Consider the following 18,157-nt stretch of genomic DNA (forward strand, 5'->3'; position numbering starts at 1 on the left):
CTCTCCACCCAACACTGAAGACACTACCCACCCACCACTTTTCTCTCTTGCAAATCTATTCTCTATTTCAATATGGCTGTTCTTCACACAGGCTTCTCCTGACTCTTGCCCATCCTTAGTATTCTCTTTCTTTGCTTCTCTCCCTCTTTACTTCTGCTTATACCAGAGGGCTCAGCTCATATCTTGGACTTCCCATGGGCCATCTCTTAGGTCTACAGATGACATGGCTTCTCTATACTCTCTCTGCCATTGCTATTAATTCTTCATTCCACATGACTTGGATGGATTAATCCAGTATTTTACTGGTGAGGGAATATATGAACATGCATTATAAAGCACATCAAAAGAGAATCCATGAGTCCCACATGAATTCTAAATTATATAGGCAAATAGATAGGCAATTAAAAGGAAAGGGAAATCTCCACAAAAGAATGATAACTAATAAATGTAGGGAGAATAATATAAAGTAAAAAATTCTTCTATAAAATGACCATAATAATATTCAATTCAATCAAGAATCATTAATGGGTTCTCAAATCCTAGGGTGAAAGGCAAATGCAGAACATAAAGACACTTTATTCACATAAAGACAACTGGAGAACAGGTTATTCAGACAACCAGTCTCATAAATATTACAGCATAGATTACTAATTACTTACATAGACCACTAATTATAAAGGGAAAAGATGCCTTGCAAAGGTGTTTGTAAATAACACTGATGATAAGACAAACCAACTTGATGTATCCCCTTATGTAAAGCACTGAGATAGGCAAATTGTCTTTGTAGTACTCCTGGTAAAAATGTTTAACTGAATGTAGTCCTGAGGAAAGAGTCAGAAACACAAATTTTGTGGGACCTTCCAAAAACAACTGGTTTAGACATTTCCAAAATGTGGTCATACAGAAAAGCCCAGCTTGAGGGATATTGAGATGTGACAACTGAATGCGATGCATGATCCTCTATTGGATTTTGGATTCAAACCAAAAAAAATTACTACAGAAGACACTATTGGGACTATAAAAGAATTTCGGCTATGGATGTATCAGTGTTAGAGTCTTGTGTGATAACTCTGCTGTACTGAGGTGTGGAGAATGTCTCGGATCATAGCAGATGAATACTCCAGTGCTTGCTTATGGGTGTTTATCTGGTGTTTATGATTGTCACAATGTCTGCAACTGATACTTAAATGACTCAGTGTAGGAGGAGTGCAAAATGTTAAGAACTGATGAATCTTTTCTTTTTCTTTTTTCTTTTTTCTTTAAATTTAAATTCAGTTAATTGACATATAGTGTATTATTAGTTACAGAGGTAGAATTCAGTGATTTGTCAGTCTTATATAACACCCAGTGCTCATTACCTGATAGATCTTTAAAACCAAAAAATGAGATTGTGCAGGGGAAAGTGTGTGCATGGATGACCTAAAGAGTTATGACACTGTATTTGAGGGTGTGTAAGTATGAGAGAGACAGTGAGTGAGAAGGAGGAAAAAAAATATTTGAGGGAGTTTGAGAAAGAAAAAGTCTATGCAGAATATGAAAAAAGATAGGGGAATATTAATATTTCAGGACCAGTTGGCTCTGGGCCAGATCTAAAGTCTGTTGGTGTCTCTTTGGGTCACTGACCTGTTCGCATGCAGCCTATGGCCACCAGCCACCACTCAGGCACTCGAGGCAGGACCACGGCCAAATGGTCTCCCTGCTGCAGGCCACAGATCTGGGTGAAGACATTGGCTGTACGGCGGGTTAAGTCTGTCAACTCGCGGAAACTCCACTTCAGTTCATCCCCTTTGTTATTCACCCACCACAGGGCTGGGTTTGGACCTCTCTTGCCCTCCTGGTAAAGATCATACACCATGTGTTACTTCCTACTTTAAAGGAACTTTAAAGGAACTCATTTGGCCAATCTATTACCATAGACACATTAAAGTGAAAAGGTTGCTCAAGGACTGAGATCCAATGTTAAAGAATTTATAGAATGATGAAAAGTTGGGTATAGGGTGTGATCCAACCAGCTTCTTCTGGTCTACTGTCTCCACCTCCTCTCGAGTCACATAAAACCATGAATAGCCTTCACGTCACCTGTTAAAACCTTAAAATTTCATTCCCCCATGTGTCTGTCTTAGTTACATATGGACAGTAGGTTCTCCTCTGTGCCTCAGTATTATCATCTATGAAATGGGTACAATACTTCCTAGAAGGTAGTAAAGTTTAAATTAGTTATTTAAAGAGGTAAAGTGTATATGACAGTGCCTGGCACATAGTAAGTGCTCATAAAATTACTATCATTATTATCACAACAGAACAGGAGACTAATTTAATTAATGAATATTTGGCAGAATTTATTTTTAAAATTAAAAAATTAAAATTAAAAGTTACTTCTAGAGGTGAAATAAGCAAGAAGGCAAACCTGGAAGCACCCAGGTAACCCTTTTCCCCTCACAGAAACATCAAGTAACCAACAGACTAACATAGCTTTGTAGGAACTCTAGAAACAGTCAAAGATATGCAGCAACCAACAAATGTCCAAACAACAGAAATTCACAATGAAAATGGTAAGAAACATTATGTTATTTTTGCTTACCTTTGCCTCATCCCCTCTCTGGTGTTGTGAAATATGGTTAGGAGGAAGCCACCTAATTCCCAACCCCTCCCTTGGGACAGAAAAAAAGACTAGAATTTTTCTCAGTATTCTGGGTTGTCAGGACTAGTTTCTGCCTCACTCAACTTGGAGCTCAGATACGAACGGCGACGTAGTTTGAATATCAGGTTGGAGGTGTGGAAAACAGTGGCAGATGCCACAATGAGTGAAAACTGCAGACTGGCCACTTGGGGTTGGGGAGGGCAGGAGGTGGGAAATAAAGACAGATGAAGGCAATAAAACTTCTAGGGCCCCACGAAGAAGCAGGTATGAGAGTCTGAAGGAAATTAAAACATGAAAAAGCAACAATGTTATTTGGCAAAATTGAGAATAAAAAAAAAAAAAGCACATGCATGATAGGCCTAGAAAAGACACATGCTTGAGACCTTACATTTTCATATGATTAGATTACTGAAGGCAATTCTCTACAAGGAACCAGCTACAAAAACAGAGGCTGGTTGCTTTTTCCAAATAATCCAATTTTCAAGAACAGATCACAAGGCCATGTTGCCCATTTGAAGGAAAAAAAAAAAAAAGCTCCAGAAGCTGACTCTAAAGAGACATAAGTCTCAGTTATTAGACAGAAACTTTAAAATGATTGTGCTAGGGGTGCCTGGGTGGCTCAGTGGGTTAAAGCCTCTGCCTTTGGCTCAGGTCATGATCCCAGGGTCCTGGGATCGAGCCCCACACAGGGCTCTTTGCTCGGCAGGGAGCCTACTTCCTCCTCTCTCTCTGTCTGCCTCTCTGCTACTTATGATCTATGTCAATTAAATAAATAAAAATCTTTAAAAAAATAAAATGATTGCCTTAAACATGTTGGAAAAGCTAAAGGAAAATAGACAAAGAACTAAAGCAAACCAGAAAAAAATATATATGAACAAAATGAGAACCAATCAGAAATTCTAGATTTGAAAATACATTAACTGAACTGAAAACTTTACCAGGGGGGTTCAACAACAGACTCAGTCAGACAGAAGAAAGAATCAGTGAACTTGAACATAAGTCATTTTAAATTATGGAGTCTGAGGGGCAAAGGGATAAAAATAATGAAGAAAAGTGAATAGAATCCAAAGGACATAGTATACAAACAATCAGAGCAATATATACATATGGGAGTCCTAGAAGAAGAAGAAGAAGAAGAGAGAAAAAGGAGTGATGAGCTTATTTGAAGAAATAATGGCTGAGGAAAAGCAAAACCATATTTGCATTAAACACAAATTTACTTCTACAAAACAGGAAAAAATATCCAGTGAGAAAAAGACAGTCTCTTCAATATATGGTGCTGGGAATATTAGACAGCTATGTATAGAAGAACGGAATTCAATCATTCACTTACACCAAATGGTATGAAAACTCAATATGGATGAAAGAACTCAATGTGAGACAGGAATCCATCAAAATCCTAGAGGAGAGCATAGACAGTAACCTCTTTGACATAGGCCACAGAAACTTCTTTCAAGACATGTCTCCAAAGGCAAGGGAAAAAATGCAAAAATAAACTTTTGGAACTTCATCAAGATAAAAACCTTCTGCAGAGCAGAGGAAACAGCTAAAAAAAACAAAGAAGCAACCCAAAGAATGGGAGAAGATATTTGCAAATGACAGTACAGGCAAAGGGCTGATACCCAAGATCTATAAAGAACTTCTCAAACTCAACATCTAGAAAACATATAATCATGTCAAAAAAACGGGCAGAAGACATGAATAGACACTTCTCCAAGGAAGACATAAAAATAACTAGCAACAATCAGGGAATCAGGAAAATAACTAGCCATCAGGGAAATTCAAATCCAAACCATATTGAGAAACCACCTTACACCAGTTAGAATGGCCAAAATTCACAAGGCAGGAAAGAACATATGTTCAAGAGGATGTGGAGAAAAGGGAACCTTTCTAAGTATTTGGTGGGAATGCAAGTTGGTGCAGCCACTTTGGAAAACAGTGTAGAGATTCCTTAAAATATTAAAAATAGAGCTACCCTCTGACCTGGCAATTGCACTACTGGGTATTTACCCCCAAAGATACATGTGTAGTGAAAAGAAAGGTCATATGTACCCCAATGTTCATAGCTGCAATGTCCACAATCATCAAACTATGGAAAGAGCTGAGGTGACCTTCAACAGACAAATGGATAAAGAAGATGTGGTCCATATATACAATGGAATATTACTCAGCCATTAGAAAGGATGAATACTCAACTTTTCATCAGCATGGTTGGGACTGGAGGAGATTATGCTGACAGAAATAAGTCAAGCAGAGAGAGTCAATTATCATATGGTTTCACTTACTTGTGGAATATAAGGAATAACATGGAGGACATTAGGAGAAGGAAGGGAAAAGTGAAGGGAGGGAATTGGAGGGAGAGACAAACAATGAGAGACTGTGGACTCTGAGAAACAAAGTAAGGGTTTTAGAGGGGAGGGGGCTAGGGTTGGCCCTGTGATGAGTATTAAGAAAGGCATGTATTGCATAGAGCACTGGGTGTTACATGTAAACAATGAATCTTGGAACACTATGTCAAAAAATAATGATGTAGTGTAAGGTGACTAACATAACACAATAACTTTTTTTTAAAAAACACTAATTTATGCAGTAGTACTCATTCATCCATCCATTCATTAATTCACTCATTCATTCAGTATATGGATATACAAATACAAAAGGCTCAATGAATTCCAAATAAGAAAGTCCAAAGAGACCCACACAAAGACACACTGTAATCAAACTACAAAAGCCAAAGACAGACTCTTCAAAGAACAAGAGAAAAGTGACCCATCACATATAAATCCTTGATAAGATTATTAGTGGGTAACAGACCAGAAGACAGTGCAATTGTATATTTAAAATGATGGGGGAAAACCTGTCAATCAAGAAATTCTATATTCAGCAAAATTGTCCTTCAAAAACGAGGGAAAAATTAGGCCAGTCTCGGATAAACAAAAATTGAGGGAATTCATTAAAAAAAATTGAGGGTCTATAAATTCATTCTCTATAAGAAATGTTAAAAGGAGCACTTGGGTGGCTCAGTTGGTTAAGTGTCTGACTTTGGCTCGGGTCATGATCTCAGTGTTCTGGGATCAGCCTGCATTGGGCTCCACAGTCAGCAAGGAGTCTACTTGTCCCTCTTTCTCTGCCCCTCCCCCCACTCATGTGCGCTCTCTCTCTCTCTTTCTCAAATAAATAAAATCTTAAGAAAAAAAGAAATGCTAAAAGGAGTTCAAGTTGAAATAAAGGGATGTTACAGAGTAGCTTGAATACAAAAATATAAATAATAAATACCTGAACAAATATAAAAATATGGACAAATATAAAAACCAGTATCACTGTAATTTTAGTTTGGGACTTCAGCTCTTATTCTTATGCAGTATTTAAAAGATAAAAGCCTAAAAATGAATTATAATTCTATGTTAACAAGTGTACAATATAGAAACACATAATTTGTGACATCGGTAACATAACATGGGGAGGAAAGAGGGAGCCAGAAAAGATTAGGGGTTTTGTATGCAAATGAAGTTGCTATTAGTTTAAAATGGATTGTTATAACTTTAAGATGTTATATGAAATTTCCTACAGAATATACACAAAGGGAAATGAGAAGGGAATCAAAACATATCACTATAAAATAACTACTAAAGACAAAGAAAGACAGTAAGAGAGGAAATAAGAGACCAAAAGCTATGATAGCTATGACTTACAATAGTAAGTCCTTCCTCATCAGTAATTATTTTAAATGTAAGTGCATTAAATTCCCAATCAAATGACTTAAATTGGCAGAATGGATTTAAAAAAAGAAAACAGGATCCAACTATTTGGCATCTACAAAACCATTATTTCTATATGATGGAATATGATAAAACCATCCCAAGACTTCCAGAAATTATTTTGGAATAAAAATTTCACAATACAATATTAATCTTAAAGAGCAAAACTGTATTTACATTATAATCCAAATGTATACAGTAGTATCCATTCATTCATTCAATATATATTTATTAAATTCCCATTATCTGTTAAGCACTGCTCTTAGACCAAAGAATATAATGGTGAAGAAGACATACATATACAAACTTATGTGCATGGTATTAAATATTTTTGAAATATTTTATTTATTTGAGAGAGAGAGAACACAGAGCGAGAATGAGAGGGAGATACAGACTCCCACTGAGCAGAGAGCCTGATGTGGGACTCAATCCCAGGAACCTGAGATCATGACCTGAGTTGAAGGTAGACAATTAACCAACTGAGCTACACAGGCACCCTGGTTTTAAATATTTATAGCCAACTTTCATTTTGTTGTTTATGTAAGCTTTCTTCTTTTCCCTAAGCTTTCTCTAACAAGCATTCTTTTTAAAAGATTTTTTAAAATTAATTTCCAAAGCATGTTCAGAGTAAAAGTTCAGGCAGTACAGAATCTTATGAACAGAAAAATCTGTTATAAATAGAAAAACGTCCTCAAATATCTCATCACATTTTCGCTACCTGAAGGTCAACACTGATAATTATCTGGTGTATATTCTTCCAGCAATTTTTTCCCACATATGTGCAAGCCTGATCCCACCACATTTGCCCCGTATGATTGGAACCAAAAAGTAAAGGAATAAGATAAGATTATATATATTATATAAGATAAGACATATATATCATTATATTACATTATAGTAATTTAATATAATTATATACTAAATATAACTTAATAATTTAATATATTATATAAGATACGATTATATATATTATTCCCTCACTGGGATAAGATAAGATTAATATATATGTATAGTCATGTATAAGTATTCATATTTATGAAAAAATAGTGTTATGACACAATCCTCCCGCAACTGATTACAGAACATTAAGGAAGTGTAGTGACTAGTTATGTTAAGCACTGCTTATATAAGGGAAGCAGAATAAGTAATGTTACTGTAGGAGTTTTAAAAATAATGATAAAGCTTCTTATCAAGATAGAAAACATTTGTTGCTCAGAACTCAGGCAGTATTTTAGACCCTAACTCTCACAACTTGAAGGAGGTATTGCTTAAGCATTGATGGATTTTTGTGTTGAGGATTAATCTGATAATGTGAAATTCAGATAAAGTTCTTTTCCCAGAAGATAGAAACACCTTCTAAACTTGGAGTTGAAATTTAAATTTTTATGTGGTAATGTTTGAAGCCAAAGGAAATTGTGATGTAGTTCCAAAAGATAAAATGCTTAGTATTTAACTTAGCAATAAAAAGGATGAACAACCAATGCACAAGGCAGCAGGGACAATAGAAACAATAATGCTCAATCAAAGAAATCAGACAGAAAAGGGTGCATCGTGTATTATTCTATTTCTTTGAGACCTTAGGAAAGAGAAATATAATCTCCAGTATCAGCAGAACAGTATAGGCTCAGAGTTGGGTGGGTAGGGACTGACCAGGAAAGAACAAAAGGAAACTTCTGGGGTGACAGAAATGTTCTAAAACTCCAGGTTTACATTGAAAATGTATGCATTTCATTCTATGCAAATTATACAACAACATAGTTGATGTAAATAAATAAAAGCCTACAGAGCTACTCAAACTAAAATATTCTTTGAAGAAGGAAAGTTAGAAAGGTAGATCAATTACTTTAAGTATTCAAAATGAAATGATTCTTTCTGAATATCAAAACACATGAGAGAGGCGCCTGGGTTGCTAAGTGTCTGCCTTCAGTTCCGGTGGTGATCTCAGGGTCTTGGGATGGAGTCCCACGTCAGGCTTCCTGTTCAGCAGGGAGTCCGCTTCTCCCTCTCTCTCTGCCTCTCCCCCATGCTCATGTTCTTGTCTCTCTCAAATAAATAAATAAAATCTTAAAAAAAAAAAAAGGGTAAGAGCTTATGGCCTCCACACACACACACACACACACACACACACACAAAAACAGAAAAGAAAAATAGCCTCAGTCTTATTTACAATGAAATATAAGTTGAAATTCAATGTTTTCATAAATTAATGATGGGATATGATAGACTAATAAAATTTATATCCTAATTGACATAGATAGAACATTTTGCCTAATGATATAATGTACAATCTTTTTCATTTCATATGGAACATTTACCAACCTCAAAAAAATCTCAAAATTTTAAAATAGGGTATGTTTTCTGACCCCAGTGGAATTAAGCTAGAAATCATTAACAACAAGGCAACGAGAGACCCATCACCCAAGTATGTGGAAACTAACTAATATGCTTCTATATAATCTATCAATCAGAGAAGGGTCATAAGGCAAATAGAAAATTTTTTCAACAGAATGTTAATAAGATACGACATATCAAAATTTTTACAATGTACCTAAAAGGAATACTTAGTGGGAAATTTATATTTTTAAATGCATACATTATAAAAGAAGGCAGGCCCAAAAGCTTCCATATCAAGAAGCTAAAAAAAGAAATCAAAGGAAATCAAATCAAAGGAAAGTTGGAGGAAGGGAAAGTGTGCGCCAGTGGAATGGAAACCAACACAACTGAGAATATCAGTGAAGCCAAAGCTGGTTTTCAAAAGGTAAATAAAATTGATAAACTCTTTGGAAGACTTTTCAAGGGAAAAAAAGAGAATAAAGATATTAAACAATATTAGGAATGAAGAAGTGTATGCAATTACAATTCTTTTTTTTAAAGATTTTATTTATTTATTTGACAGACAGAGATCACAAGTAGGCTGAGAGGCAGGCAGAGAGAGAGAGGAGGAAGCAGGCTCCCTTCTGAGCAGAGAGCCCAATGCAGGGCTCACTCCCAGAACCCTGGCATCATAACCTGAGCCGAAGGCAGAGGCTTTAACCCACTGAGCCACCCAAGCACCCCACAATTCACTTTTTTTTAAAGATTTTATTTATTTGTCAGAGAGAAAGGGGGAGAGAGAGAGAGGTAGGGGACACAAGCAGAGGGAGAAGCAGTCTCCCCATTGAGCAAGGAGCCCCATGTGGGACTCGATCCTAGGACCCTGGGATCATGACTTGAGCCAAAGGCAGACTTTTAACTGAGCCACCCAGGCACCCCTGAAATTACAGTTCTTACAGACATTAAAATAGAAACAAGAGAATCTATTAATAATTTTATGCCAATAAATCTGACAACTTGGATGAAATGAACAAATTGCTGCTAAAAAAAAAAAAATTCAACTCGCCAAAACTGATAGAATCAAAATCTTAATAACCTTATATCTATTAAGTTAAATCCATTATTAAAAGCCTTCCTACAATGAAAACTCCAGACTTCATGTCTAAAACTTTTGGTGTGAGGGAGACAAGATGGCAGAGAAGTAGGAGGAGGCGCCGTTTCAACCGGTCCCCTAAAGGGAGCTAATTACCTACCAAAGAACTCTGATCACCCATGAAATCAGCCTGAGATTAGAATTATATACTTCTGGATCTCTATGGGGACGGAAGACACCAGTGGGCAGGTAAAGCGGAGTGGGAACGTCGATCAGACTGATATCAGAAGATAAACAAAAGGGGGAGGGAGGTACCAGAAGCGACCCATTGGAAAGTAATAGCCCAATACGAGAGTGCCTTGTAATTGGGGACCAGCATTAATTTGGAGTCTGGTTGAAAGCACTCAAAAAGAGCAAAGGATTGTAGGGGGAAATTGTGGGAATCAGGCCGTTAGGGACAAGGGCTACCAACCCAGGACAGACACCACTGGTGCTGAGCCAGAGAAAGTGCAGCAAAGAAGCCAGGTCTTGGTCTCTGAGCCGCCGGCATGCCTGGAGAGCATCTGGGTGGTGGTGCCAGTAAAGGTGAGGGAGCCTCACCAGCTGGCAGAACCACAGCCTTTTGCACTCTCCACACATGCGCCACACCACCAGAGTCCGAGTCAGGCCCTACACCCTCTCTTGAGAGAGGTGCGTGCAGGTGAGTCTGAGCACTCCCAGCCCGGGCCAGCATGAAAATCTCAGTGCGCTCTCTCTGCTTGGGACCTCACTGGCGGTCTAGGCCTGCCCAGACAGCCGCAGCTAGTATTTCTTGTGGTTTTGGGCACAAGCGGGAGTTCTGTGACCCCAGAGACCACGACTGGGGATGTGCTCTGCCAGCAGCAGAGGGGAATTTATGTACTCTGGAGCACCCAGAGGGGAAGAAACTGAGGCTTCTCTCAGAGAGGGAGGTCTGGGTGCAGTTTGCTTTCCTCTAAACCTCCAAAAACCGCCAAAAGCAGCCAAGAGGAGAGAAAACAAATGAACAAACAAAAAACTTCCACAGAACAAAAGCCTGAAAAACCGGTTTCCTCAGAGCCCAGCCCCTTGATAGAGGCAGGAGGACTTAACTCTAGCAACACTACCTCAAAAACCACGTGGCAGGCCCCTACCCCAGAAAGCCAGTACCCCCCCCAAAAAAACCAAAACAAACAAACAAACAAACAAACAAAAAAAAACAAGACGACAACCATCACTACTTCATAGATACAACTTTTATTTCTAATTCGTTCTCACTATTCTGGTTCTTTTCATTTTTTAATATAACTTTTTAACCTATTTACCATCACAATGAGATGTTCAGTACACCAAATTCCATAATAACTTTTTTTTTAAAGATTTTATTTATTTATTTGACAGAGAGAAATCACAAGTAGATGGAGAGGCAGGCAGAGAGAGAGAGAGGGAAGCGGGCTCCCTGCTGAGCAGAGAGCCCAATGCGAGACTCGATCCCAGGACCCTGAGATCATGACCCAAGCTGAAGGCAGCGGCCTAACCCACTGAGCCACCCAGGTGCCCCCGATAATAACCTTTTAACTTGAACTTTTGTGATACATATACCCATGTTTTTCTTTTGCTTTTCTATTTTTATTTTATTTTATTTTATTTTATTTTATTTTATTTAATATTCATATAGAGATAAGCTTCAAGGTAATCCCCTTTCCCCAATCAATGCTACCCCTATAGGTAAACCAGTTTTAAACCCTCTTTATCTCAGGAAAGTTGAGTCCTTTCACAAAGATATCAAGATACATTCAGGAAGAATCAAAATAACCTTCCTTGCCCACACTGAGAATTTATAACCACTTTCCCATCTTTTTCTTCTGTCAGTGTTTGTGTATTTGTTTTGTTCTGGTAGTATATAAATCTTATATTTGGGGTTCATTTTGATGGGGTTCTTTATTTATTTATTTATTTTTTCTCTTGTCATCTACTTTTCAGTCTTTTTGTCTGTTTTTATTTGTATACTTCATAAAGTATACCTTTGGGGCCCATTTGGGCTGGGCCTTCTCTTTTATCCTTTTTTTTCCTCCTGTCTCTCTCTGTCTCTCTTTTTTTCTTTTTCTTTCTTTTTAGTAGGGACTCTCGATTGCTCAGAAGTGTTCCAGGGTGCACTTTGCCTGGATCACGGTTGATACATTCAGCTACACATCAGTTCAGCCATCTCTCACCAAAATGACTAGGAGGAGGAATGCCCAACAAAGGAAAAATTCAGAGACTGTGCCCTCTCCATCAGAGCTATTGGATATGGACATAAACAGTATGTGGAGAAGGGAATTCAGGCTAACAGTTATCCAGGCAATGGCTAGGTTGGAGAAAGCCTTTGATGACAAAATGGAATTGATTAGGGCAGAAGTGAAAGCCACCAGGGAAGATGTTAGCAATGCTCTCAATGAGTTCCAATCTAATTTAAATTCTCTAGCAGCTAGGGTAACTGAGGCACAAGATAGAATTAGTGATCTAGAGCACAAACTGATAGAGAAAAAGGATCAGGAGGAGGCCTGGGACAAACAACTTAGGAGCCATGAAAACAGAATTAGGGAAATAAATGATGCCATGAAACGTTCCAACGTCAGAATTATTGGAATCCCTGAGGGGGAGGAAAAAGAAAGAAGACTAGAAGATATAGTTGAACAAATTCTCTATGAAATTTTTCCCAGTTTGGGGAATGGAACCAGCCTTCGTGTCCTAGAGGCAGAAAAGTCTCCCCTGAAGATCATAGAATCTAGAAAGACCTTGAGACACCTGATTATGAAAATGATGAATCATAATTGTAGACAGGAGCTCTTGAAAGCAGCTAGGGTGAAGAAATTCCTTACATACATAGGAAAGCCCGTCAGAATAACGTCAGACCTGTCCACAGAAACCTGGCAAGCCAGAAAGGGCTGGCAAGACGTATTCAGGGCACTAAATGAGAAGAATATGCAGCCAAGAATACTTTATCCAGCAAGACTGACATTCAAAATGGATGGCGAGATAAAGAGCTTCCAAGACTGGCAAGGCTTAAAAGAGTATGTGAGCACCAAGCCGGCACTGCAAGAAATATTAAGCGGGGTTCTATAAAAGAAGAAAGAACCCAAGAGTGTCACTGAACAGAAATATATGGAGACAATCTATAGAAACAATGACTTCACAGGAAACATGATGTCAATAAAAACATATCTCTCAATAATCACTCTCAATGTGAATGGCCTAAACACTCCCATAAAACGGTGCAGGGTTGCAGATTGGATAAAACGACAGGACCCATCCATTTGTTGTCTATAAGAGACCCATTTTGAACTGAAGGATACATCCAGACTGAAAGTGAAGGGATGGAGAAGCATCTTTCATGCCAATGGGCCTCAAAAGAAGGCTGGGGTAGTGATTCTCATATCAGATAAATTATATTTTAAACTAAAGACTTTAGTCAGAGATACAGAAGGATACTACATCATTTTTTAAAGATCTATCCACCAAGATGATCTAACAATGGTAAATATTTATGCCTTCAATATGGGAGTAGCCAACTACATAAGACAACTGTTAATCTAGAGTCATATTGATATGAATACACTAATAGTGGGGGATCTTAACACACTACTCTCAACAATAGACAGATCATCCAAGCAGAAAATCAATAAAGAAACAAGAGCATTGAATGATACTTTGGACTTTATATCTCATAGATATAAACAGAACATTCCACCCTAAACCAACAGAATACTCATTCTTTTCGAGTGCACATGGAACTTTCTCCAGAATAGACCACATACTGGGTCACAAATCAGGACTCAACTGATACCAAAAGACTGAGATTATTCCCTACATATTCTCAGATCACAATGCTTTGAAACTGGAACCCAACCACAAGAAAAAGTTTGGAAGGAATTAAAACACCTGGAAGATAAAGACCACCTTGCTTAAGAATGCTTGGATCAACCAGGAAATCAAAGAAGAACTTCAGCAATTCATGGAAACCAATGAGAATGAAGACACTTCAGTCCAAAACCTATGGGACACAGCAAAGGCAGTCCTAAGGGGGAAATACAGAGCCATCCAAGCCTCCCTCAAAAAAACTGAAAAATCCAGAATATACCATCTGTCTTTAAACCTTAAAGAACTGGAGAATCAACAAAAGTTAAGCCAACCCCACACACAAGAAGGGAAATAATCAAGATTAGAGCAGAGATCAATGGGATAGAAACTAGAGATACAGTAGAACACATCAATGAAACTAGAAGCTGGTTTTTTGAAAGAATCAATAAGATCGATAAACCACTGGCTAAACTAATACAAAAGAAAAGAGATAAGACCCAAATTAATAAAATTATGAATGAAAAGGGAGAGATCACACCAAGGAAGTAGAAACAATCATCAGAAATTATTACCAACAGTTATATGTCAGTAAGTTAAGCAACCTAGATGAAATGGATGCATTCCTGGAACCTATAAACTTCCAAAACTGAATCAGGAAGAAAGTGACAACCTGAATAGACCAATATCTAGGAATGGATTGAAGCAGTGATCAAAAACCTCCCAAAAAACAAGAGCCCAGGATCTGACAGATTCCCTGGGGAATTCTACCAAACTTTCAAAGAAAAAAAATAATACCTATTCTCCCGAAGCTGTTTCAAAAAATTGAAGCAGAAGGAAAACTTTCAGACTCTTTTTATGAAGCCAGCATTGCCCTGATCCCCAAACCAGGCAAACACCCCACCAAAAAGGAGAATTTTAGACCAATATCCCTGATGAATATGGATGCTAAGATTCTCAAGAAGATACTAGCTAATAAGATCCAATAGTGCATTAAAAAGATTATCCACCATGACCAGGTGGGATTTATTCATGGGTGGCAAGGTTGGTTCAACATTCACAAATCAATCAATGTGATGGAACAAATCAATAAGAAAAGAGAGAAGAACTACATGGTCCTCTCAATTGATGCAGAAAAAGCATTTGACAAGATACAGCATCCATTCCTGATTAAAACACTTCAAAGTATAGGGATAGAGGGAACATTCCTGAACTTCATAAAATCTACCTATGAAAAACCCACGGCAAATATCATCCTCAATGGGAAAAAGCTGACAGCCTTCCCTTTGAGATCAGGAACCTGACAAGGATGGCCACTCTCACCACTCCTGTCCCACAATAGTGTTAGAAGTCCTAGCAACAGCAATCAGACACCAAAGAGAAATAGAAGGTATTCAAATTGACAATGAAGAAGTCAAATTCTCTCTCTTCACAGATGACACGATAATTTATATGGAAAATCCAAAAGGCTCCACCCCCAAACTAATAGAACTCATAAAGCAATTCAGTAATGTGGCAGAATACAAAATAAATGCACAGAAATCAGTTGCTTTCTCATAAACTAACAAGGAAAATACAAAAATGGAGGTTAGAGAATTGATTCCACTTACTATAGCACCAAGAGCCATAAGATGCCTGGGAATAAACCTAACCGAAGAGGTAAAGGATCTCTACTCAAGGAACTAAAGAACACTCGTGAAAGAAATTGAAGAAGACCCAAAAAGATGGAAGACTATTCCATTCTCATGGATTGGAAGAATAAACATTTTTTTTAAGATTTTATTTATTTATTTGACAGACAGAAATCACAAGTAGGCAGAGAGGCAGGCAGAGAGAGAAGCAGGCTCCCCTCTGAGCAGAGAGCCCAATCCCAGGACCCCGAGATCACGACCCGAGCCAAAGGCAGAGGCTTTAGCCCACTGAGCCACCCTGGTGCCCAAGAATAAACATTCTTAAAATGTCTATATTCCCTAGAGCAATCTATACTTTCAATGCCATTCCGATCAAAATCTCACTGGCATTTTTCAAAGATCTGGAAAAAACAATCCTAAAATTTGTATGGCATCAGAAGAGACCCCGGATTGCTAAGGAAATGTTGAAAAAGAAAAAACTGGGGGCATCACATAGCCTGATTTCAAGCTTTACTACAAAGCTGTGATCACCAAGACAGCATGGTACTGGCACATAAACAGATACATAGACCAATGGAACCAACTAGAGAGCCCAGATATGGACCCTCAACTTTATGGTCAACTAATCTTCAACAAAGCAGGAAAAATATACAGTGGGGAAAAAAAAGTTTTTTCAATAAATGGTGCTGGAAAAATTAGACAGCTTTGTGTAGAAGAATGAAACTCGACTATTCTCTCACACCATACACAAAGATAAACTCGAAATGGATAAAAGACCTCAACATGAAGCAGGAAACCATCAGAATCCCAGAGGAGAACATAGGCAGTACCTCTTTGACATAGGCTACAGCAACTTTTTTCAATATGTCTCCAAAGGCAAAGGAAACAAAAGCAAAAATGAACTTTTGTGACTTCCTCAAGCTCAAAACCTTCTGCAGAGCAAAGGAAACAGTCAACAAAACAAAGAGGCAACCTACAGAATGGGAGAAGATATTCGCAAATGACAGTACAGACAAAGGGCTGATATCCAAGATCTATAAAGAACTCCTCAAACTCAACACACACAAAACAGATAATCATGTCAAAAAATGGGCAGAACAGATATGGACCCTCAACTCTATGGTCAATTAATCTTCGACAAAACAGGAAAAAAATATACAGTGGAAAAAAGACAGTCTCTTCAATAAATGGTGCTGGGACAACTGGACAGCTATATAGAAGAATGAAACTCGACCATTCTCTTACACCGTACACAAAGATAAACTCAAAATGGATAAAAGACCTCAACGTGAGACAGGAATCCATCAGAATCCTAGAGGAGAACATAGGCAATAATCTCTTCGATATCAGCCACAGCAACTTCTTTCAAGATATGTCTCCAAAGGCAAAGGAAACAAAAGTGAAAATAAACTTTTGGGACTTCATCAAAATCAAAAGCTTCTGCACAGCAAAGGAAACAGTCAAAAAAAAAAGAGGCAACCCACGGAATGGGAGAAGATATTTGCAAATGACAGTACAGACAAAAGGCTGATATCCAGGATCTATAATGAACTCTTCAAACTCAACACACACAAAACAGGCAATCATATCAAAAAATGGGCAGAAGATATGAACAGACACTTCTCCAATGAAGACATACAAATAGCTATCAGACACATGAAAAAATGTTCGTCATCACTAGCCCTCAGGGAGATTCAAATTAAAACCACATTGAGGTATCACCTTACACCAGTTAGAATGGCCAAAATTAACAAGACAGGAAACATGTGTTGGAGGGGATGTGGAGAAAGGGGAACCCTCTTACACTGCTGGTGGGAATGCAAGTTGGTACAGCTTCTTTGGAGAACAGTGTGGAGATTCCTCAAGAAATTAAAAATAGAACTTCCCTATGACCCTGCAATTGCACTCCTCGGTATTTACCCCAAAGATACAGATAGAGTGATAAGAAGGGCCATCTGTACCCCAATGTTTATAGCAGCAATGGCCACGGTCGCCAAACTGTGGAAAGAACCAAGATGCCCATCAATGAACGAATGAATAAGGAAAATGTGGTCCATATACACTATGTAGTATTATGCCTCCATCAGAAAGGATGAATACCCAACTTTTGTAGCAACATGGACAGGACTCGAAGAGATTATGCTGAGTGAAATAAGTCAAGCAGAGAGAGTCAATTATCATATGGTTTCACTTATTTGTGGCGCATAACAAATAACATGGAGGACATGGGGAGTTAGAGAGGAGAAGGGAGTTGGGGGAAATTGGAAAGGGAGGTGAATCATGAGAGACTATGGACTCTGAAAAACAATCTGAGGGGGTTGAAGTGGCGGGGAGGTATGGGAGGTTGGGGTACCAGGTGGTGGGTATTATAGAGGGCATAGATTGCATGGAGCACTGGGTGTGGTGCAAAAATAATGAATACTGTTATGCTGAAAATAAATTAATTAATTTAAAAAAATGGGCAGAAGACATGAACAGAGACTTCTCCAACGAAGACATGCAAATGTATAACAGACACATGAAAAAATGTTCACCATCACTAGCCATTAGGGAGATTCAAATCAAAACCACATTGAGATACCACCTTACACCAGTTAGAATGGCCAAAATTCACAAGACAATAAACAACGTGTGCTGCAGAGGATGTGGAGAAAAGGGAACCCTCTTACACATTTGATGGGAATATAAGTGGGTGAAGCCACTTTGGAAAATAGAGTGGAGATTCCTTAAGAAATTAAAAATAGAGCTTCCCTCTGACCTGGCAATAGCACTACAGGGTATTTACCCCAAGGATACAGATGTATTGAAAAAAAGGTCCACCTGTACCCCAATATTTATAGCAGCAATAGCCACAGTTGCCAAACTCTGGAAAGAACCAAGATGCCCT

The 18,157-nt window shown here is 38.1% G+C and overlaps 1 protein-coding gene across 1 annotated transcript in view; it reads right to left on the minus strand.

Annotated features, from left to right (window-relative positions):
* ACSM1 (acyl-CoA synthetase medium chain family member 1) overlaps positions 1–18,157 on the minus strand; it is a 54,882-nt gene that overhangs the window by 29,462 nt on the left and 7,263 nt on the right. The window contains exon 3 of the mRNA XM_032327483.1: positions 1,624–1,834. Within this exon, the coding sequence (XP_032183374.1) occupies positions 1,624–1,834 (211 nt within the window). The remainder of the gene's footprint in view (positions 1–1,623; positions 1,835–18,157) is intronic.

This window comes from Mustela erminea, chromosome 20 (assembly GCF_009829155.1).
Source record: "Mustela erminea isolate mMusErm1 chromosome 20, mMusErm1.Pri, whole genome shotgun sequence".
Classification (NCBI taxonomy): domain Eukaryota; kingdom Metazoa; phylum Chordata; class Mammalia; order Carnivora; family Mustelidae; genus Mustela; species Mustela erminea.